At 43.7% G+C, this 23338-nt stretch overlaps 1 protein-coding gene across 3 annotated transcripts in view; it reads right to left on the reverse strand.

Moving 5' to 3' along the window:
- Positions 1 to 23338, reverse strand: part of llgl2 (LLGL scribble cell polarity complex component 2) — a 49188-nt gene that overhangs the window by 8105 nt on the left and 17745 nt on the right. For all 3 annotated transcript variants that reach the window (XM_085762468.1, XM_085762466.1, XM_085762467.1), the window contains exons 3-21: positions 18039 to 18136; positions 14954 to 15035; positions 14703 to 14818; positions 13593 to 13751; positions 11914 to 12076; positions 11683 to 11815; positions 11538 to 11592; positions 11235 to 11389; positions 8643 to 8854; positions 7964 to 8031; positions 7702 to 7855; positions 6887 to 6991; positions 6350 to 6445; positions 5961 to 6157; positions 4362 to 4509; positions 4130 to 4277; positions 3910 to 4026; positions 3645 to 3811; positions 1671 to 1935 (exon numbers count right to left, since the gene is read on the reverse strand). In XM_085762468.1, the coding sequence (XP_085618594.1) occupies positions 1671 to 1935; positions 3645 to 3811; positions 3910 to 4026; positions 4130 to 4277; positions 4362 to 4509; positions 5961 to 6157; positions 6350 to 6445; positions 6887 to 6991; positions 7702 to 7855; positions 7964 to 8031; positions 8643 to 8854; positions 11235 to 11389; positions 11538 to 11592; positions 11683 to 11815; positions 11914 to 12076; positions 13593 to 13751; positions 14703 to 14818; positions 14954 to 15035; positions 18039 to 18136 (2638 nt within the window). The remainder of the gene's footprint in view (positions 1 to 1670; positions 1936 to 3644; positions 3812 to 3909; positions 4027 to 4129; positions 4278 to 4361; positions 4510 to 5960; positions 6158 to 6349; positions 6446 to 6886; positions 6992 to 7701; positions 7856 to 7963; positions 8032 to 8642; positions 8855 to 11234; positions 11390 to 11537; positions 11593 to 11682; positions 11816 to 11913; positions 12077 to 13592; positions 13752 to 14702; positions 14819 to 14953; positions 15036 to 18038; positions 18137 to 23338) is intronic.

Consider the following 23338-nt stretch of genomic DNA (forward strand, 5'->3'; position numbering starts at 1 on the left):
TTCCAACTTAGTTTGTTATCTATTAGTACACCTAAGAATTTAATTTCGGATACTCTTTCGATTTCTACATCATGTATCATAATTTTCTTCTCTGTGTTGATGGTTCGGTTCCCAAAGATTATAAATTTCGTTTTACTTAAATTCAATGTTAATTTGTTTTCATCAAACCAAATTTTCATCCCACTCAATTCCCTTTCCACTGTATCCAAGAGTTGTTCTAAGTTGTCTCCACAGCACAGCAAATTCGTATCGTCTGCAAATAGAATAGTTTTCAGGATTTTTGATACTTCACATATATTGTTAATGTATAGTATGAACAGCAATGGTCCCAACACTGAGCCCTGGGGTACTCCACAGGTAACCCTCAACATTTGTGATTTAGAGTTATTTACTTCAACATACTGATACCTGTTTGTTAGATAGCTGGATAGCCAAGATAGTGCTATCCCTCTGACACCGTATTTTTGTAGTTTTTTTATTAATAACTCATGGTCCACGGTATCAAATGCTTTTTTCAAGTCCAGGAATACCCCTACTGCATAGTTTTTGTTTTCTATTGCCTCCGTGATTTTTTCTACAAATTCTATCAGTGCCAGTGAAGTTGTCCTGTTTGTTCTAAAGCCATATTGTTGTTCATACAACACTTTGTGTTTTGTTATAAATGCATCTAGTCTTGTATGAAAAATTTTTTCTAATATTTTCGAAAACTGAGACAGCAGTGAAACAGGTCTATAGTTAGAGAGTACATGCTTGTCTCCGGCTTTATATATTGGTATGACTTTAGCCATCTTCATTTTTGTTGGAAAGATACCAGTTTGTAGAGATTGGTTAAAGATATGTTTCAAAGGTGTTGCTATGCATTCAATTATGTTTTTTACTGTGGACATATCGATACCATTCCAGTCCGCAGACTTCTTATTCTGGAGTATTTTTACAGTGTCAATAATTTCTTTTTCATCAGTACCTTTTATAAATATTGTTTCCTTGACATATGTATCTTTACTTTCTACACCATTTGTACTGCCAGTATTTGAAATCTCCCCCGCCAAACCAGGACCGATACTGACAAAGAATTTGTTAAATTCATCTGCTATTGAGGCCATATCGGTAGTAGTGTCATTTTTGTCACTTCTTAAAAGAGCTGTGCCTTCAGGTTTAGAACTGATCTTAAAGGGGACATATTATGAAAATATCACTTTTTGAAGGCTCTTTAACATATATTTGGGTGTTTGTCTTGCCTTCCGGCCCCCAAAATGTGAGAATTGACAAAAAAATGTAATACAGGCTCCCTAGATTGAAAAGTAGAGGGGGTGGGGTGGGGCAAGCAGTTTGATCCTTGGGGTATTTTGACCAAAGCATGTCACAGACATGTCTTTAAGACACCTGGGAACTACGTATTTTAATTTGTGGAAAGGGGACATAATACAGTATTTCTCCTTTTAAGTTGAAGGGACAGCTGAGTTTTTTTAGATTCATTTGTATCCCTGTAGGGCAATTAGTGTTGCAGCAAGTAAAAAAGACATCAAAAACATACGATTAAAAGTCTAAGAGGGAGGGATAAGACAGTGAAACAACACCAGTAACATCACATGGAAACAAAAAAAACAAAACAAAAAGTTCCGCCTGTAGTTGCTATGGTAAACTGTGAGGGATGAGAAAGACGTCTTTACCCTGGCCGTGCTTGGTGAAGACACAGGAGGCGATGCCGCTGACGTCCTCCCGGCGGATGCAGGGGTACTGGACCTGCATCTTGACCGCCGGCAGCGACACCACGTGAACGTCGCCCTGATTGGTCAGAACCACCAGGCCGCTCTCGCCGTAGTCCTCCGACCGGCTGCTGCCGAACCAGGCCACGCCCGCCCGCCGCACTCTGGAGCCGTCCACGGCCGTCAGCTTCAGCTTCATCTTTGCACTCACCTTGGGCAACGTGAAAACCTGAACACACGTCCACACGGTCGGCTCATCAGTCAAGACTCAGACTCAGTGAACAAACTCCTTCACAGTGTGACTCATTCCCATTGATGTAGTAGTTTTATATTATTAGTCTGATCCTACATCATATCATCAAGAACCTCGTAGGTCTAGATAAATAAAATGTATTTCTTTTTCTTTGATGCTGTTGACAAGATCGCAGCCACGTGTTCAGAGGAACTGTAAAGATCATCCACTCAGTTGTCCGTTTTGTTCATTTAAAAAAAAAGACAAACTTACAAAAAACATTATTTTCTCTTCAGCTTTTCTAGTTTGAATAACACTGAATAAAATATCTGATGATGATATTATTCTTCTACCTTTCTCTGATTGTCATTGCATCAAATTGCAAGAACAAAACCATCAATGAGTGAATCCCATGAACCAGTACTGTGTGTGCATTTAGAAGCCTGATATATCTTATTCTTGGTTACCATAGCGCTTGATTATTTCTAAAGCTGGAGCTGTTAAACTCAGTCACTTCTTCCTTCATTAAAATGAGCCCACACACTCAGTCACTTAATTGTCCCCTGGCGACTAGAGCTTGAATATGGATTCATCCGCTGCTGAAAATAGTTTGAGTAATGTTAAAAACTGCAGAGACCAAGTGCTCTAGGATATTATCTCTATCTATCTATCTATCTATCTATCTATCTATCTATCTATCTATCTATCTATCTATCTATCTATCTATCTATCTATCTATCTATCTATCTATCTATCTATCTATCTATGATTTGTGTTCATTTTGTGTTTGTGTGAAGCAGTGGAGAAAGTTGAGAGTGAGAGATTTTTTTTGTACAAGATTTGGTCAGTTAAGGGCCTTTCACACCGAACGCGGCAGGCGGCGGAAGGCGGCAGCAAACCCATTCATTGTGTACGTGCTACCGCGGCGCACCGGCGAACGGCTCTGCGCCGAGCTGAGCGGCACGCGAGGTGGGCGCATGCCGCGGCGGCGCGCTGCGCCCGAATTAAAAAATGTTTAATCTGGGCGCAGCGCGCTGTGACGACATCTCGGCGCGTCCAATAGGAGAGGATGTAGTGGAGTCTGAAAAAAAATCAGCCGCTTGCAGAGAGAAAACAAACGACCAGACGTTCAGTTAAAGTGACGGGATGCATGAAGTGAGTTGTCATCCTCCTGAGGATCAGACCAACTCTCTCTAACAGGCTGTTAAACTGCTCCCTGGTCAGCCTGACGCTAAAGTACACCTGGAAGCGGTCGTTTTGTAGCTCCTGGCGAACATATCTTTGCATATACCCCCCCAAATCCTGTCTTGTTTGTTCGGTTGCTCAGCAACTCGCGCCATATGTGTACGCGCTGCCGCCCTGCTCTGCGCCTGTCTGCGCTGTACCTCGCGGTGGGCGCAGCGCATACCGCGTTCGGTGTGAAAGGCCCTTTAGGAAAAAGATTAGTAAATTATTATTTTATTCTTTTAGAATTTAACATATTTGTGTACTTGAGTGGAGAACAGTTGAAGAACAGCATTAGGAACTGTTTTGCTTAATCACAAGACAATCGCCATAGTATTTATCACATATTTTAAAAAAAATCTTCCAAAATATATTACATAATGTTGGAGGTGACTCGCTCTTTGGTTACTTGATCCTCATATTATTAGACAGTGTGAAAGGATGTGTGTGTGTGTGTGTGTGTGTGTGTGTGTGTCCCTGACCTTAAACTGCTCCTCAGAGATGACCAGGACGTGGTGTGACCCCTGCATGTCCGGTGAGCGGGCCAGGTCGTGGGCCACCTCCAGGGGCTCGGGGAGCGGAGCGCCGTGACCGTCCATCACCACGATACCAACCACGGGAGCCCGGTGCATCAGCTGGATCTCCTTGGCTGGAGACAGAGGAGGAGGGACGTTACGGACACAGGACAGGGATGACGGAACAGTCCACAGTGACACACACACACGGCCTTAGAAAACAGTTTCTTACCCGGCTGCGCTGTGACGGGTTCGTCCGCTCTGTGCTCGACGGGAGGGAGGCGGAGCATGTAGGCGTACACGCAGCCGCCGTTTGTTCCTGCCCATAGGGAGGGGGAGTTGTGTGAACCTGCGACCAAAACAGGAGACACGTGTGAGACACTTGAACTTAGGTACGTTTTTTTTTTTTTTTTAAATACGTTAAAAATCCAGTGTTTGAGTGTGGAACTGACTGTCTGAGAGGAAGGTGTCGGCAAAGTAGAGCGTCCGCACGAGACCGGTGAAGGAGTCGTCCGAGGAGCGAGCCTCGATCTTCCTCTGGACGGGGGCCAGCTCCATCTCCGCCAGCTCGGCCTCCAGACGAGCGTTGGCATCCTGGAGCTGCTCGGAGGAAACGGAGCTGAAGGTTTCTCTCGTGTTGTTAGGTTGTTAAAACGGCGGCGGGAGTTTGACACTTGAACCTACCTTGGCAGCGTTGTTGACGTGATGTTTCCTCAGCGAGACTCTGCTGCGTCTGATCCTCCTGAAGGACTGGCGGAGGGATTTCTTTATGCTCTTCACCCTGGACAGAGGACCCTCCATGGCGAGCTGGTCATTGGGGTTTAGGGTGCACCTACACAGAAGGGGGGCAGACAGGGAGGAATGATTGTAAATACACAGTTGGAGCTCAGTTAAACAGTAAGTTCATGTTTACGTTTATTACTATTCCCATTAGCATCTGCTTAGCATCCGCTATTCTTCCTGGGGTCAAAACATAAACATGAGGACAATAAAAGAGTACATAGTTAATGAGCATGTATCTGTTTAAAAGGAGTCATGAGCCAAAACCTAAAAAACACTAGAATTAGAACTTTGCCGTTTATGTTTCTTGTGCTTTTTGAGCTGTTCACCTGAAAACTGCAGTTATGCGATAAAGCTCTCTCAAAAAACTGATTCAGAGTCGGTTGTTTCTGGTTAGTTTTCTTGAGGACGATCTGTTCTGACTTTTTGAGACTCAGGAGAGATGAATAGCTTCCACTGTCAGGAAGGTCATTTTTACTGTGTCTGTTTGTTTGATGGCAGGTTTACACACAGAAACCCTAATTCAGTTTGCTTCAAACTTGGGTTTATATTCTGGTGAAAATCATTGTAAAATGATTTTTTTTTTACATTTTCAATTCTCTTTCTGGAAAAAAATATTTGGACCTTGATCTGGACCTGGACAGACGTGTACAACCTCCTTGTACTCTACCGTGTGCTATTATAGTTTGACTTGTTTGTTGCTTGTTACAAACAAGTCAAACAAACAAACATTATTGTCCACACAGTGGAAATTCATCTTTGGTTCCACCATTGACATGTCTCAAGACAATAGGACACGGAACATAAAACACTGCAGAATAGAGAAGTATAAAATATAGCAGAGAATTATGACTGCCTTTGAAGGACAGTATACAGTCATTACACAATCAAAACATACCAATTTTATAAAAGTGCACCACGCAATTATTCAAAGAACCTGCTGTGCAAAGACACCCTCGGCAAAAGTAAGAAGCAGGAGTAAGGGGTAAATAGCTACCGCATTCTAGTTTTATTTACTGCAATGACATCGTCAGGGACAAAGGACTTTTTATAGAGATTTTTCCTTCCCTCTGTAGTCTGTAACGCTTCCCTGAAGGTAAAAGCTCAAATTCACTATACAGAGGATGAGAAGAGTCATAAATAATCTTCTCAGCTTTACTTCTGATTAATTGTTTTGGACAGTGCAAACATTTTACTGACATATGTTTAGCCTTTAAAATAAAAGCAGAGCTGTTTACGTCCAGTGGAGAGTGTGGGACAACAGCTGCTGTCAACACCAGCATCACAAATGATAAAGTCTGGTTCTGAAGCCAAGAGGGCATGAAATGTGTTACCAACAGGTCAAAGAGGCTTAAAACACTCAGGCTCTTATGGAAAACAGTGGGTGGAGATAAGTAATGAATGAACACAGTGAAACACAGATGGAGCGCTGAATGGAGCAGAGACTAATTAAACCTTCTGAGGCCCAAAAGCAGCTTTCATCTCTGTCTGCGCCCTCCTTACTTGATGAGGACGTTGTTTTTCTGCTGGTAGTCGTAGAGGCCGAAGCCGTGGCTGGTGCCAAAAGCTACCAGCTTCCACTCCGAGTGCAGGGTGAGGGCGGTGACCACGGCGGGGGGCTGGCACTGGACCAGGGCGAAGGGCTGGAAGCCTGGAGGAAACAGCACCGGATCCTCCCGCACATCCAGCTGCGTGTGACCCTGTTCAACGGCAGAACCAAAAGTATCGTCACGTGAAGCAGTGCTGGACGGATGGATCGCTGTTGAGTTGTGTTGCGCAAGGGAGGCGATAAGATAGTAATCTAACAGTAATGCAAGAAGTCACAGGGTTTTTCAGAGTGCTGTTAAAATGACTCAGCAGCGAGTAATGTGACCACGCTGAGCTCTGGTTACCTTCCAGCGGAATCCCTCCTGGCCCTGCAGCAGGTCCACCACTTTAGCCTCCACCGTCTGCTCCGCTGCCTCGTCGTTCAGCTCCAGCACCAGGATCTGCAGAGGTGGACACGAGGAAATACTAAGATCAAACCAGGCATTTCAGGTTCAACTTAAAGTCTGGTCTGGTTAAAGTCTGTTCAAATGTGTATAATGGGAAAAGGCTGCTGAATGGAGACAAGCACAGTCCACTCCTGACCTCTACACCCTCGTGCTCTCAGCTCCGCCTCTGTTTGTGTTACTATGTTGGGAATTTTATAGTTTGGGTTTTTATGGACAATAAAACCTCCAGAATCTGCGCCAGGCTGATTTCTCATACTCTGCTGCCCCTAAATGGACGTTCACAAGCCAGAGAACAACACTACTCACTGCTTCAGATAAGACCGTAGAGCTGTACACTTCTGTTAGACTGTCAATACGCTGAGACATTACACTTTGCTTTGGGTAAGAAAAATAAGTTGAGGCGTTTTGACATGTAGTCTGAAACGGTCATCTCACCTGTCCAGCAGTGCCGGCCACAGTCAGGTAACCACTGTATTTACAAAGATGGATCTTCTGGACGCCGAGTCTGGGGTCGTCACTGTACGGGTCGAAACAGCCCACCTGGACAGCAACATGTTGGAAAATTATTTGGATTAGGGTTAGCTAGCAATTTAGCAATGCACTACTATGAAGTTGTGAAACCGATGAAAAAAACATGTCATCAATGAGCCAAGTTTAAAAAAAAAAAAAAGCAAGTTGACCTTAGAAAAAGACAACATAGAGCAGTTTCTCAACATGAGTGAACTACAGTAGTCCACACCTTCCTGCAGACTAGGACTGTCAATCTTCCCCCCAAATCAGATTCAAATTTCAATGCTTCTTATGCTAAATATTCAAGTTCTATATATTTATAGCTCATTATATACCTTTAACAGCTTATTGTATTATTACATCCCACGTCCACTAAAAGGCATTCCAACCATATCTGTTAGCCTATGTAACATTTGCTTCAAGAAAAACTAGAGAAGGGAAATCGAAATATTATTAAGTGGTGCAACGGATCAATAAACAGGCAATTAAAAAGACTCAGCTCGTATATTTGAAGCTGCAGCTCTACATCGCACAACAACAACAAAATTGTTTGTTTTATCAACGCGTTTACTTCCCCGAACGCAACGACGCATGACGTTAATTTGTGTCGTTGTGGAAGGCACACGTTCGAATGTCAGTTTCCACCTTTGAATGACCTCATTTTTAAAATAATTTCGATTCTGTTCAATAGCGGAGTTTGTTCTGACAGCCCTACTGCAGACTGTCTGAACTACACACACCTTTCTAAAGGGAGGCCACTCTCCTTCAGTGCCTTGGTTCATGTTGTCATTGGGGTCGGCGTCTGTGTGGAAAACTCCAGCTGTGCTCAGCTTGTACATGGGGTACAGACAGACTCCTGAGGCATCCCAGAAACACACCGTTCCATCCTCGTGTCTACAAACACACACACACACATTTATATGAATATAATGCTAAACAAGGGATGAACAGTCTGTTATATAAATGATGCGACAGACATTTTTAGTGTTGAGCTGTACTGACCCTGTGAGCAGCAGGTCTCTCTGTGGAGGGTCGGGGGCCAGGTTCTGGCCTCCTGTGATTGGCCACGGCTGCGTGGAGAGAGAGGGGAAATGAAAGTTTAACAATAATACGACTTAATGCCGTCTGTCCAACCAGAAATGAAGCGGTGTGTCCGCAGTCGGAGTCCTGCATACCATATATGATGAAGGGCTCTGCAGGAGATTCTTTACGGTCACATACGGCTTCTTTTTCAATATTGTTACCATTGTGTTGTAGCTGTCTGCCCTACTATGGTATGTGTTTAAACATACTGCTCCACATGAATGTGGCTATATGGAGAGTAAAGCCCTAGCTGCTTGTTAGTGCATTTCTTTTCATCTAAGGTTTAACACAGTGACACCAAAATGCTGGAGAAAATGCATTTTTAATATTCACAGAGAAGGAAGTATAACAAGACATATCTATGACCAGGAAATCTAGCACCATCTGAGGTGGGTAATATGGACTTGCTATATAAAATACAGTATAGTCTGAAGCAAACAAAAAGAAAGACGCAAAATCAAAAACTATTTCAAGGCCTGAAATAAGTTATATAAAAAGTTAATTTTATGTAATAATTTTGAAAAACCTTGTAATCTAAAAGAAAAAAAACAAAGATGCTGCTGGAGATAAACTAAACTTATTTTTCTGGAGGCCAAACCTTTTTGGAGTAGTGTGTGTTCTGCAGCTGTCCTGCTGCGATGACTCTCTCCCACAGTTTGAGGGGGATGGCGGAGATGTGGTGGGAGCAGGTGATGGCCGAGCTGTGCAGGGGAACCAGGTACGGCGTCTGAATGACCGGCCAGCCCTCCGTCTGCAGGTCAATCACCACCAGCTCCTCCTCCACCAGGACCACCAGCGCACTGGGCGCTCCTGCACAACACAACACAACACCGCAACAGAGTGAAAACAATGATTACACACTGATTATGGAATATTTAGTCCGAGTGGGTCAGACTCTCCTCTACTGAGGTGGGTCGTTCCTCTTTAACAGTGGTGGGCTGTCTGTGATCTCTAGTAAAGATCTATATTAAAAACGAATTATATGAAGTCTGGAACAAAGATACAACTCCAACATTTGAAGCTTGGCTCACAGAGCTCTCAAATACCTTATATATAGAGAGAAAATTCAATTTGAGTCATCAAGGACACCAGACAGATTCCATCAGATATGGCAACCATTTCTTGATCATATCACACAGCGGAGAGGAACCTTATGACACCCCCAAAGTCATGATTGTGTTTGAATATTTATTTGTCTGTAATTTTTTAAAGTATAATTTTATTACAGAAATCACAGAAACTGTTGTTATAGAGTACAGCTTTGCCTTTTTCTTTTTTTTTTTCTCCTTCTCAACTTGCTTTGGAGGAGGGGTTGGGAAGAAGGGGGTAATTGTTTGGGTTGTTATTTACCTTGATGTTCTGAAAATGAATAAATAAAGTGGTAATAAAGTAATAAAAAGAATTATATACCTGGATGGGGGGTGGGGGTTCACAACTTTTGAAAGAAATGCATAACCAATGTTATCAATGTTTTTGATGTGGAAAAATGATAAATAAAGTTGTAAAAAAAAATGCACCAAGATTTGAGGACACACTTAGCGTCTGTGGTGACATTTTACACCACAAACAGTTGTATAGATGACACACAACTACAGGGTGTTTACACTCCCCAGGGCAACAGGTTTACATGCACACAATCAACTGGTCTGCTGACAGGAAATAACTGCATGTTGTGTTTACATGCCCGTCATGGGGGCATGTCTTGATAGCGGCGCTGTTTTGACATCTGAGACTTTTTCATGGTGTGCCCATTAAAAAAAACTTTACACAAAAGAAGCCAGAGGCGTCAACGCTCAGTACCAGACATGTTGTGATGGTACAGACAGCGGTAAGACAGCCAGTCCTGTGCAGATGCTGTAAAGTCAGCACATGTATGCACAGAGAAATGATATCAGATACTGAATCTATCATAAAAACCAACTGGTGTGTGTTCTCCATCATACTGACATGTGATGGGCAACAGGGACAGTCACGTGTCTCTGCTCTCCGTCACACAAGAATGCTGGTCATAATACACCGATAACTTTCAACCCTGCAGATGTGGTCGGGACAATGCAAGCCAGACCACATCTGGACCACAATGCCATCGCATTCCAGCTGCAATACGTTCCATATGCATTTACACCTGCATGAGATTTTTCAGAACAGATAGCACCCAGATACAAATCGCACGTTATTGCCAAGTATTAATGGGGTATAGAAGTTGAGTGGCCTTTCTCCAGGAGAAGCTTTTCTGATCTAACTGATTATATACAAGCTGTTTTTCTTGTTTAAACTGCAGAAACTGTACAATAAGCAGATTGCAAAAATTCAAGGACTTAATTTCCTATGAGAAAACCTTGATCTACTTTCTTGTTTGGAGACAAATGGCTTATGTTTGGTTCAAGGTTATTAAAGTTAACTAAAACTAAGACTAAAACTAAAACTAGCAGTGAATTTTTTTTTTTGTAAACCGAATAAAAAAAAAAAAAATCCAAAAAAGCAGAACTAAATAAAAACTATAATGAACAATGCAAACCTGACTAAAACTAAACTGAATTGCAGATAACATCAGCTTAGTTTTAGTTTTCTTACTGTGCGTTCACACCAAAAGCTTCCAAAGCTTCAAAAACACCAGAACTCATTCAAAATATTTAGCCGCTTTGGAAGCTGTCTTGTCTGAAGAACATCCTCAGGCGACTTTAGCTCTTTGGAAGCTTTTGGTGTGAACGCACAGTTAGAGATGGTTAAAGCTGCAGGAAGAAAACGCCACAGCTCAATATGGGACGACTCGGATGAGAGTCAATGTAACGTGATGAGGACTGATGGGAACATTTATGGGATGCAACTAAAAAGGGAAAAATCACACAAATATGGAAGTTCATCTTCAGAGGTCTGACAGAGGCTTTCTCCTAAAACCTGAAAAACTAAGACTAAATAAAACTAAATAATATATAACGAGTCAATTCCTCGAAAAAAAAACTAAACTAAAACACTTGTTGAACTAAAACTAAACTGAAATAAAAAAGTAAACTGAGAAACCAAATAAAAATAAAAACTAATGAAAATTTGAAAACTATAATAACCTTGGTTCGGTTACAAAATTTCTGATTTACAGCAGTTTGGTCTGAGTAGGATATTAACTACAGGTCACACTCCAAGCAGTTGTGTAACTGTGTGATGAATGTGTGTGTTGGTGCGTGCCGCCTGCCTGTGTGCTGCGGTCCGTCTCTGATGGCGAAGAAGTCGATGATCCTGGAGGTGAAGTCCAGAGCCACCTGTGTTTTACTGTGGATCACTGTGATGCAGTGTCTGTCGCCATAACTGGCCCTTGGCATGCCGCCGCTGAACAGCAGGAACGGAGGTCTACACACACACACACACACAAACAAACAAGCAAACAAACACAGAAGTTCAAGTTGAGTTCAGTTTGCCCTGAGATTAATGTTCAACACAGGTCGAGCTTCAGGAAGAAACGTCGCCGATTCATCTCTGGTGGATAAAGTGGACTCACCCTTCTTCTGTTGGCAGTTGGACTATTTTAGAAATGGCCTTGCAGGGGAAATGACCTGTGAAGAGACGAGCCACCGTCAAGAGGCCAGAAAAAAAAAGAAACATCTCATCTCATGTCCGACAGCACGGAAGCTTTTCCTCCTCACCGTAGGGAATGTCTGACTTCTCCTCCTCCTCGTTCACGTCCTCTGCTCCCACCATCCACCGACAGTAGCTCCCGTCACTGTGCGAACTGAGGATGTAGCTCCCGTCCTCCGTCCACCACACGCTCTCAAGTTGCTGTGGTCACATTAGGAGAATACATGATGCAACTGTCAGGATTAAACCTCCTGGTTATAAAATAAAACATGCTTGCACTCCGGTTAGAGGCCTGTTACCTGTGTGGCAGGGATGTGCTGGATGGCACACTGCTTCTCCAGGTCCCAGATGACCATGAGCCCCCGTCCGTAGCCGATGACAACCTGATTGGGGTTGACTGGGTTCTCCTGTAAGGCTTCTACGTGTTCTAGGTTCCTGCGGCCGATGTAGTCGTCCGGTACGCTGGAGGAGACAAGAGAGGAGGGATCAGCACCGGAGGATCGAGTAGGACACAGAGGGAAAACATCAAGCTCATTATTGATCTGTGGGGGCTGAGAGGCAGAGCTGAGGCGTTTGATGACATCATGATGTATATTTTTTGGCCGTGTTTGGTTTAAACGATCAATACGCATTTATTGTGTTTACGGTCAGTCCATCTGAAATACTGGGACCTGCTGCGCTGTGGGTTTCCACAGGGATACAGAAAAACAACACTAGTCAGGATTAGAGGAACATTTTGTTGTTCTTGCTTCAGGTTTTGAGGCAAGGCATCTTTATTTATATAGCGCATTTCATACCAAGGGGCAACTCAATGTGCTTTACATAAAGACAAAACATTTAACAGTAAGGACTGGAAACAGAAAAAACAGCATAAAAACATACAATTTTTAATGTAAATAAAACCCAGAATAGAAGAACTTACACTAAAAAAGGAATATATATATATATATATATATATATAGGAAAATAAGAACTAAATTAAAATAGAGCATAAAATAAAATATGAGTTTGCAGCATGAAAAATTGATTTGTATTAAAACAATTAAGAGGACTTAGAGTGCAAATCCAAGATTATTATTTAAAGATCTTTAAAAGAGCTCAGCCATAAGCACATGAAAAGAGAAATGTTTTTAACCTGGATTAAAGAGTGCTTACAGTTGGGGCTGATTTCAGTTCTGCTGGTAGTTTGTTCCAGTTGTGTGCAGCATATCAGCTAAATGCTTGTTAAATCCTTTGAGAGACAGAGTTTGACTGGACAAACTGTAAAAAGCCTGAACATCCCATCGTTCTGCTTGCAGCTCAATAGAGCGACCACACTGGATGGCAGTAGAGCAGCTTGGTAAGTGAGCAGCGGTGGAGCCGAACGCGTCGGGACAGTGAGTAGAAAAGAAAAGTGTCGCCTGTGATCTGGAGCCTCCACATTCTGCAAATGCAGGTTTGTGCTTTCCAAAAGGTCCCAATACAAACAATACACGTCAAGTCAACATGTGCTGCTGCTGCTGCTGCTGCTGGGCAGACTCAATTACTGTGATGAATAACCTCTTTCACACGAGCGCAATCTGGTGGGCCTGCGAGATCGCACGCATGCCGCTATAATAAATGCTCTGCTGTAAATGCTGTTGATTTGCAGCCTATTGTTATTAACTGCTCTCAGCTGTGACAGCAGAAATACTGTAATTAAACGCTCACATGCCAGACTGGAAAAATATGTGGTTCAGCATGAAGAGACAGACTGCAGCCTGATGCAATGTTCTGCTCAACACACACACACCCACCGCTCTGACACCAACAGCTGCTGGACTGTGGCAACATATAAAGAGGTTGAGCAGCTTTATTCCTACACTTGCATTTTTCCTGCACATTTGTTTTTATTGGTACCGGTGCGTTCTCCAACTGCATCAATCGTGCATCATTACACCTCATCGAGGCCACGGTGTGTCACCAGGATGAAATGAGTCAAGTGGAAGTGTTTGCTCACCTGCTGGAGACCTGGTCCAGACTGATGTTCCTCTCCTCCAGCTCTCTGAAGCCGGGGACTTCGACGATGAAGACGTGTCCTCCCTCTGTCCCCAACAGCAGCAGCTCCCCTGAGGAGTGGGCCAGCACTGCCGTCACTCTGGTCACACTTGGGGGAGCGCTGAGGAGAAGTGACAAAATATAAAATGTTCCTGTTTTTGAAAAGATGCATTATGTATGTCACACCATCAATACACCATCAATACACCATTGTTTATCTGATGCCATGTCTTATGTCCCGTCCCCCCCACATTTTTTTCCCTTTTTAACCCTTTTGTATCATTCTTAATTTTGTATTTTATACATTTCATCTTGAGGGAGGACCACTCATTCATATCTGTATTAAAGTCCCTGTACGGAGCTTTTAACTGGATACGCAAAAGTCTCTGGTTTCTGCTGATGTGTCTCTGTTACCTACAACAGCAAAGGAGCCCATCAGTGTGAAGATACGCTATTTCTAAGTAGTCTAATTCTATAGCTCTGGAAGGCATGGTCGGGTCGGACCACTGACGAAACGATACGAATAGATACATTACGCTGCTAAAAAAAAAAAAAGCAAGTCCCGTAAATCTACACGCGCTGGCCAGACAAACGTCTTCATGACAGTGGGATACGCAGTCTTCATTCCGCCGCTTTCGTCCACAGGGGACGCCAAAATCAACACTAAATGAAAAGTCTGTACACGGGCTTTAATTATGGAATCACAAATATATTGCTGTGTGATTCAGTTGTAATTTACCGATGAATGAATGAGAATGGTGAATTGTTATGTGAATGAACATGTGAACCATGGGAAATCATAAAAAAAAGAGAATTGAAAAAAAAAGAAAAGAAAAAAAAAGAATAAAATGATTGAACACCAGTCAGTATTTGCTGTTGTAGAAAGCACCTTGTGGTTTGCTGTTGAGAAAAGTACCTCCTGAGGGAGTGTAGCGGGGGAGAAACCACAGCCCAGAAACCAAAACAGGAACTAATGTCTTTCTAGGTTAAATCCCCGAGTTCTTAAATAAACGTCCCTACGCTAAAAAAGGTTCAAGAAACAGGAACATGTTTGAGTGTGTGTGTGTTTTACCCAGGTGGTCCTGTGAGCATGAAGCGTCCTATTTCCAGAAGCTCTGAAAGTCCCTTGTGGGCTCTTAAAGTCCACATGTGCAGGCTGTTGTCATCCAGCAGGGTCACCAGTTCAACCTGGACGTGAGCCACACAATCAGTCCATACAGCACGTATCACACAGAGGGGACTGGGACGTGGCTAGACAACGACACATTGTATTGTTGCTCTGTGATAAAGAGGTCAGACAGTGTGTTCCTGTTCTTACTGTACCTGGTGGGGGAGGAAGTGCACCTGCGTGACGGCCGCGTTCTCATCGTGTAGACCCATGAACTCCACACCTGGAGCTCCATACCTGAACACTGGTCAAGGAGACACTGGATGTTCTCTGTATTAACCCACCCTGCCCCCCTGAAACTGCTTTCATCAGCTCCTCCTAGACTGAAAAATCAAACGTATTCCATGTTCCATGTTGTAAACTGTTTTCTTGTCTGTATGCAACATCTATTGCACGTCTGTCCATCCTGGGTGAGGGAACCCCATAGACTGTAAAAAGAATGGACGTAGCACCCGTGACGTCACCCATTGGTTTGGGGGAGTCTGTTTTGTGCCGCTACTACGGGGGTTTGAACTGCGCCATGTTGGATTTTACTTGCCATATTTGGAGAGGTGCGGCAGTTAGCCGGCCGAGAGCCCGCCCACTGGCCTCGAAGCAGCGGTCTCCGGACCTGTCACTCAACGTCTCCGCGCCCTAATTGGCCAGAATTTTAAACCTAATAATAGTAAAATGGTAGAGCTTTAAAAAAAATTCACCCCCCTCAGAGTGTGTGAGGGGGTAGAAACTATCGGTTGAGACCAAAAACATAAAATGTACCAGGCTGTAAATATGTTTTTTTAAGCTGTAAAGTCGGCTATTTTAACATGGGGCTCAATTGGAGTTGCTCCCTTCTGGAGCCAGCCCCCAGCGACAGCCGAGGGGATTGCAGTTTTTTGAACGCAGAAGTGAGCTTCACTTCTCAGACCGACAACTGCCCCCTTGCCCCCTGTTGCTCACCCTGAGGTTTCTCTCCTTTTTTCTTGGGAGCTTTTGCTCAGTCGAAGTAACGGTGCGTTCACACCAAACGCGATGGACGCGATGAACGCCACAACTTTCCATTAAAAGTCAATGTAAATGGCGCGATGACACGCGATGGCGCGTCGGGCGGCGCGTTTCGGGCGATACGAGCGACGCGATGAAGCGATGACGCGTCCATCGCGGCCATCGCATCATCGCGTCCATCGCTTGAAGTTGAAAAATTTGAACTTTTCAAGCGACATCGCGTGACGCTGTGCCGCGACATCCAATCAGTGTTGATATTCAACCACGTCACCGGCACAGCTGCAGACACACATTTCAAAACATGGTGGAGAAGATTACTGTGGCTGTAGTCTCGCTCACCAGACCCTCCTACAGAGAACCTGTGGCTGTGTAAAAAAAAAAAAACAACGCAGGGGCTGTGTGTGTTTTCCTCAGATCAATAATATACATCCATGGCCGTTTCCCGGAGCTTTATGACACGACGTCGTACTTTTACCGCGGTCGTAATAAAAAAAGATAATGCCTGCAGAGGGTCAGAGGACCTACAGCTTCCTCCTTGTGAATATTTCATATGTATTTATATTTATTATTATTTCTCAGCCATGGTTGAGGAGAGAAAGAAAATAGCGGGAGGTGGGTTGCATCATAGCGCGATGAAGCGATGAAGCGATGGTGAAAAATGTGACAAATATGTCAAGCGGCGCGATGCTCGCGTTACGGGCGATGGCATCGCTTCCATCGCGTTTGGTGTGAACGCACGGTAAGGGTGTAAGACAGGGGTGTCAAACTTATTTTAGTTCAGGGTCCAGACACAGCGCAGTTTGATCTCAAGTGGACCAGACTAGTAAAATAATAACATAATAACTTTTATATAAAAAAAATTCTTCCCTTTTTTTAGTGTTAAAGGTCCAGTGTGTAAAAAAAAAAAAAGAGTGTAATTTCAACAACATAAGCCTCTTCTGTCTTCCATGTTATTTTCATACTTGGCAGATTCATCCCATGGACCGGATTGGACCCTCTGGCGGGCCGGATTTGGGCCGCAGGCCACACGTTTGACACCCCTGGTCTAAGGGCAGAGGATGCTGTGATGATGCTGTGTATAACAAACCGTTAGTAAAACTGGCCTATAAAAATAAACTTGCCTTGCCGTGCCTTATGTGAATAGACTCACACCAGGGCTGTGTTCAACTCAGTGTGTCTGCCTCTCTGTTATCAGCTGGCTCAGGCTTATTTGTTTCTTGGCATAGTTTACATAAACTCAGTCACTGTTAAACCAAGTATGACCTAATGCACACCAGGTAGACGGGTGCCTACGTAAACAAGAGAACAGGTTCAATTCCTTCCTGCACTAACTTCATACAACCCATATGTAGCTTTTGCCTCTAAATATATTGATTATGTGTTTTAGGTGTTACATTAATGTTTTAAATTATAGGAATTAGAAATACAGTATATTTCTAATAAATAGAATTTCCAATCTCAATAGTAACGGTAACACATTGTTTTAACAAAACACAAATCATTAACGTCACCATCATCTTGTTAAAACTCCATGGGATGATGAGTCTGTTTCCAGCCAGCTGATTGGTCAGAAGGCAGAAAGTTGAAATATAAGTTAAAGCCATCACTTGCCAATGTTTTTTTTTCTTCTTTTTTTGTTTATCATCCAGGCATGAGTGTACTGAGTAAATGAGTCCATCTGTCAACACGAGGTATGAAAGTCAATTTCCCATGATGCTCAAGTGTCACTGAGCAACCAGTGAGCTCCAGCTGCTGCAGTGTCTGCTCCTGACCTCATTGTAGAGGAACAACAATGTCCCTGCGGGGATCGATTAAAGCGCCACATTATCGACTGATTTGTGCGCCGCACAAAAAGAGCCGAGGCCGCTCTGACTCTGACTCATTCACAGGTTTACCTTTTTTTTCCAGGAACAGTCAAATGCATTGGATGAAAAGGATTATCCTAATGAGAGAAGCTACCGTGGACGTCCCAACCCGTGTGTGTTTCTGTGTCAATGGGGACAGTGTACCGACCGGCTCCACCGCACAGTCAATGAGTATAATTGTTGCGAGAAAAAGGACTATGGCAACACAGACTCCACTGTCTGCGAATGCCAGGCGGTGTTGAGCAACGCGTGGGAAAATGAAATACCTAACCCAGGTGCCAATATGATTCAGCTGCGTCATAGGCGTTCCATTAGCGCGGCCTGCCTCAAGTTCAAACACGACGCTCGGATTCCTCCCTGACAATTATTTACTCGCAGTTACAGTGAAGGATACAGTTTGATGGCCCCGGAGCGGTTGCCGATGGCCAGCAGCTGCAGGGAGGGACTGTAGCCCAGAGCGCTGGGCTGGTGGGGGAAACCATGCTCCACCGTCTGCAGAGGGAGAGAGAGGGAGAGAGAGGATGAGACGGAGCTCATATGCAGAGTTTTTGCACTTGAATGTATTAATTTATTCTATTTTTTATTTTTTTTAAATTACAATAAATCTTTATTGTCCACCAGGTGGGAAAATTGCCTTTGGCTCACCATAAAAAGATACACATTTTGTTAGAAACACAGTTAAAAACACTGTTAGAGAATTGAGAACAGTTAATTAACAGTTAAAAACACATTTAAACAAATATTATAAATAAATAGAGAAAAAAAAACAGTTGAGACCAATCAATGTTAGTGCGCTAATTAGTTAAAGACCCACTCCCGTGAAAATCGTGTTTTTTGAGCTTTTCACATGTTCCTGTGGCATTTTTCTTGTGTTAGAGCACTTATCAGCAGAGAAGGAAGTGCAAAATTGCATTTCAGAGTTTTTCTGCCTTCAAACTGCTGTGAACCAATGGCAGACTCAAACTGGCAGTTTGAGGAAGACTGGAGTTGAGGGTGTCACAGCTCCAGGGGAGGGCACTAGTGCTACAAGCTCCCGCCCCGCTCTGCATCTGGCTCAGAGGTGAAAGCCTTCACAGCTCGGTGTAGCTGTCAAGGTATAATAGGTATAGCTCACCTGGTAGAGCAGCTTGCACTGTGAGCAAGGACTATGCACCAGTCTGGGATCGAATCCCAGTGTGGAGTTTTACGTAAAACGCGCTAAATCTGTAATTGTACTAGAGTTGTCACGATACCAAAATGAGTAACCACGGTACTATACCAGACAAAGTATCACGGTTCCGGGTAATATCACGATACTGCAACCTTTTTTTATTATTATTATTTTTATGAACTGCAATGTATTTGTACAAGTTATAAATACTTATTAATTACTTATAATGTTGTTTGGTGCATGATAAACATAATACTAGTGAAGTAGGAATTAGACTGAAACAAATATTTTTAAATAAGCAATAAAAAACAAATAAATGAAGTTAGAATGTATCGGGTGCAGAGCAGCGCAGTCTCCGCCCACCCCCCAGAGGTGCATTGCTAATGTGCATGGCTAATGAGCTGGTTTTAAAATGGCCGAAAAGGGTCGCGGGAGTGGGACTTTAAGCTGAGGAGGTGGATAGCATTAGCGATGAAGGACTTTTAAAGGTCCCTTAGCCAATTTTTGTTTCATCGCTACCTTTGACTATTTTTTGTACCTTTTTGTGTCTGCACCTGACACCACATCAAGTTCCTTGTGCTGTAAACTGACGGTTGCTGCTCTTGGCAATAAAAACATTTCTGATTCTGATTTGGATTCTGTAATGTGACAGCAGAGATGATGGAACAACACAGGCTGCAGATAACAGCAGGTGGACAGAGAAAGTCTGCAACAGGACAAAAGGCTTTAGATTTCTGTGATGGTGCACTGCATCTGTTCCACTCCATCCAGTTGTTGTCCCTCCTTACTACTGAATTGTGTAGAAGAATTTGCTATTCTCCAGTAGGCAGGTGCATCTATCAGACATGAAAACAGGTCATGGGTGAAAAAGGTGAGAAGGATCCAACCCCTCTAGGGAGGTCCGGGGGCATGCTCCCCCGTAAGAAAATTTTGAATATTTCAAATTTGAAAGCATTAATCTGATGCATTTTGAGAAGAAATTCAAGCAGTACTACAGTAGCCATGCTTTTTTTTTTTTTCATCTCCGCATAGCGCTCTTTCTCTGTTCACTCACTCACACAGAGAGAGAGAGAGAGAGAGAGAAGCGCGCATGCATGCTAGTAAAAACGAGCAGTGTTTGCATAAATTAACGAGTCTGTGGCGGCCCGTCTCTCTCTAGTGCGCTGGTGCACACACACAAACGCAGGCACATGGACAGGTCGTGCTGTAACGGCTCAAATTACAATGCAGCGACTTCGCAGCGGCGAAGTGCACAGTTCAATTCACAACCCAATCAGGTGCTCTCGCGCTTGTGGGTGTTTTCATCTTCTTCTACTTTTTTTCTCTTCTCAATTCAAGGCTCTCGTAATCTATACCTCCAAATCCCGATCACATGCCACTTAACCCCCCCCCCTCAAAAATATTTTCTCATCGGATCTGCACGATTCACGTAGGTCATCTATTTTGGTTTCAAAACGGCGAATTTCACAGAAAGGTGAGTGATTTTCATGCCTGCAGAGGTAACATTGCTAACCCACTGCCCCCCCTCCCCCATAGAAAACCTTGAGAGGGTGATGTCATCATAAAGTGCCATCACCTTATGATGTCATCATTAAAGGTCATTCATCACATTATGCATTATGATGTCATCATCACTATCATATCACTGTATGATGTCATCACCATCATAAAGGGATATGATGACATCACAGATGAAAAGTTCAAGGAATCAGAAATTCTAGAACTCTGTATGTCAGACACTTCGGTCTTATTAGTTGATATTTGTTTGCGTGCACAATAGAGAGAGGATACGTTGTTTAGTTGACTTTCTGAGTGCATTATTGACAACTTGTTAAACAAATATCAGAACTGCGAGACGCTGGCTAAGGATAAGATCTCTAGCATGGCTCTCATTAAGCTGCGAGAGAGAAGAAAGAGGAGATATGCTGAAATCTCTCAGGTGTGCAGAGAGAACTTGGGATGCGCCTCTCCAGAGCGGAAAAGGAGAAGGGTCTTTCAAAGAAGTTCTCTGCTGAAAAGACCCTACAAAGCCATCCGTGGACAGACCCCCTCTCCACCACGTAAGAGGATGAGGATGTCCACAGTAGATGAGCAACAGGGAACCAGCGACAAGGAGACGACAAGCAAAGACTGGACAAGAAGATCTTTGAGGAAAAGACCCTACAGTGCCATCCGTGGACAGACCCCCTCTCCACCACGTAAGAGGATGAGGATGTCCACGGATGTAGATGAGCAACAGGGAACCAGCTACAAGGAGACGACGAGCAAAGACGGGACAAGAAGATCTTTGAGGAAAAGACCCTACAGTGCCATCCGTGGACAGACCCCCTCTCCACCACGTAAGAGGATGAGGATGTCCACGGATGTAGATGAGCAACAGGAAACCAGCTACAAGGAGACGACGAGCAAAGACTGGCCAAGAAGATCTTTGAGGAAAAGACCCTACAGTGCCATCCGTGGACAGACTCCCTCTCCACCACGTAAGAGGATGAGGATGTCCACGGATGTAGATGAGCAACAGGGAACCAGCTACAAGGAAACAACGAGCAAAGAATGGACAAGAAGATCTTTGAGGAAAAGACCTTATGCAGACATCTGTGGAGGGACCAGCTCTCCACCAAGGAAACGAATAAGGTTCAGTACAAGCCCTGGATCCTCTCCAGAGAAGACAGAGACAAAGATGCACTGTGGGGCGATATCTCCAGTGAGACGGTCCACCAGTAGTGAAACTCCCAAAAACTTCCCAATGCCGAAGACAGAGACAGGGGCAGAGACAGAGACATGCTGTGGAGCAATATCTCCAGTGAGAAGGTCAACCAACAGTGAAACTCCCCAAAACCTCCCAATGCCAAAGACAGAGACATGCTGTGGAGCAATATCTCCGGTGAGACGGCCCACCAGCAGTGAAACTCCTGAGAACATACCAATGCCAAAGACAGAGCCAAAGACAGAGACAAAGACGCGAAGTAGGGCGATATCTCCAGTGCGGTGGCCCACCAGCAGTGAAACTCCTGAGAACATACACACAGAGACAAAGACAAAGACAAAGACACGCTGTGGAGCAATATCTCCAGTGAGATGGCCCACCAGCAATGAAACTATTGAGAACATACCAATGCCAAAGACAGAGACAAAGACAAAGACACGAAGTAGGGCGATATCTCCAGTGAGGTGGCCCACCAGCAGTGAAACTCTTGAGGACATACCAATGCCAAAGACAAAGACACAATGTAGGGTGATATCTCTAGTGAGATGTCCCACCAGCAGTGAAACTCCAAGGCCAAAGACAAAGAAAAAGACAAAGACACGATGTAGGGCGATATCTCCAGTGAGATGGCAATGATGGTTGGACTGCATGATATAGAGGGTATGCACATGACGTCACGGTACTCGGAAGTCACAGTGGAACGTCCACTGAGTGGCAAAAAGACGAGTGGCAGAGCCGCCGAAGTTTAAAAACGAGCAGGTAACGAAGCGATTTTCTCCGAGCCCACACAAGTCTGACATGTCTAGCTTTGCCAGCATGTAAAGCATGCATGACCTAACAGAGCTGCTAAAAATCTTGAGGATACGTCTTACTTTGACTGAGTTACATTTAAGAAGCTGTTCTCAATGACGGAAAGTAAATTCACTGGAGCGGTCATTTTTTTCGATCGATCAGCTGTGTTTACAGTTTCAGGTGTCATAGTTATGATGTTTAGACAGATAAATTAGTCCTCTAACACATCCTACAGTTTGACTGGTCAGAGTTTTTCAGAATAAAAGCAGCTCGTGTTTTAGTGTCGGGAGTCACTGTCAGGACGACAGTAACAGCTGTAATCTCGTCCCTCTGCAACATAACAGTGAGTGAGCCTGTCAGTCACTCTGCAGGTGCCGCGGTCACACTGTGTGTTACAGGAAGTGTGGAGCAGACGGTTTTGGGGAGCTGGTTGTCGATTCCTTTTGACATCAATTTGTTTTCATATAAGATATTTCATCCAGTTTATGAGTCCACCGCTATCCGCCAGCATGTTGAGGGACGCTTGTTTTGCCACTCAGTCCGATCGAACGGGGCGTTGCCGAGGGCAACGTGACGTGAACGCATACCCTCTATTGACATGATCCAACACCCCGTCCTCAAGTTTCACAACAAGAGTCTGTTTCTGCCTGATGGAGTCCACTTGACCCCGGAAGGAAACAGAATCCATCCATCCATCCATCCATCCATCCATCCATCCATCCATCCATCCATCTATCCATCCATCCATCCATCCATCTATCTATCTATCTATCTATCTATCTATCTATCTATCTATCTATCTATCTATCTGCCATGTGCAAAATAAAACAAAACAAAACAAATAAATGTATATACTTAATTATTTTGTAACATATAAACAATTTATAATATTAATATATTTTCTCACATAACATAAATAGAAATCAGACATGAAAACAGGTCATGGGTGAAAAAGGTGAGAAGGATACGACCCCTCTAGGGGGGTCCGGGGGCATTCTCCCCCGGAAGAAAAATTTGAATATTTCATATTTGAAAGCATTAATCT

The sequence above is a fragment of the Trachurus japonicus genome, chromosome 19 (assembly GCF_045865225.1).
Source record: "Trachurus japonicus isolate A0001 chromosome 19, Traja_1.0".
Classification (NCBI taxonomy): domain Eukaryota; kingdom Metazoa; phylum Chordata; class Actinopteri; order Carangiformes; family Carangidae; genus Trachurus; species Trachurus japonicus.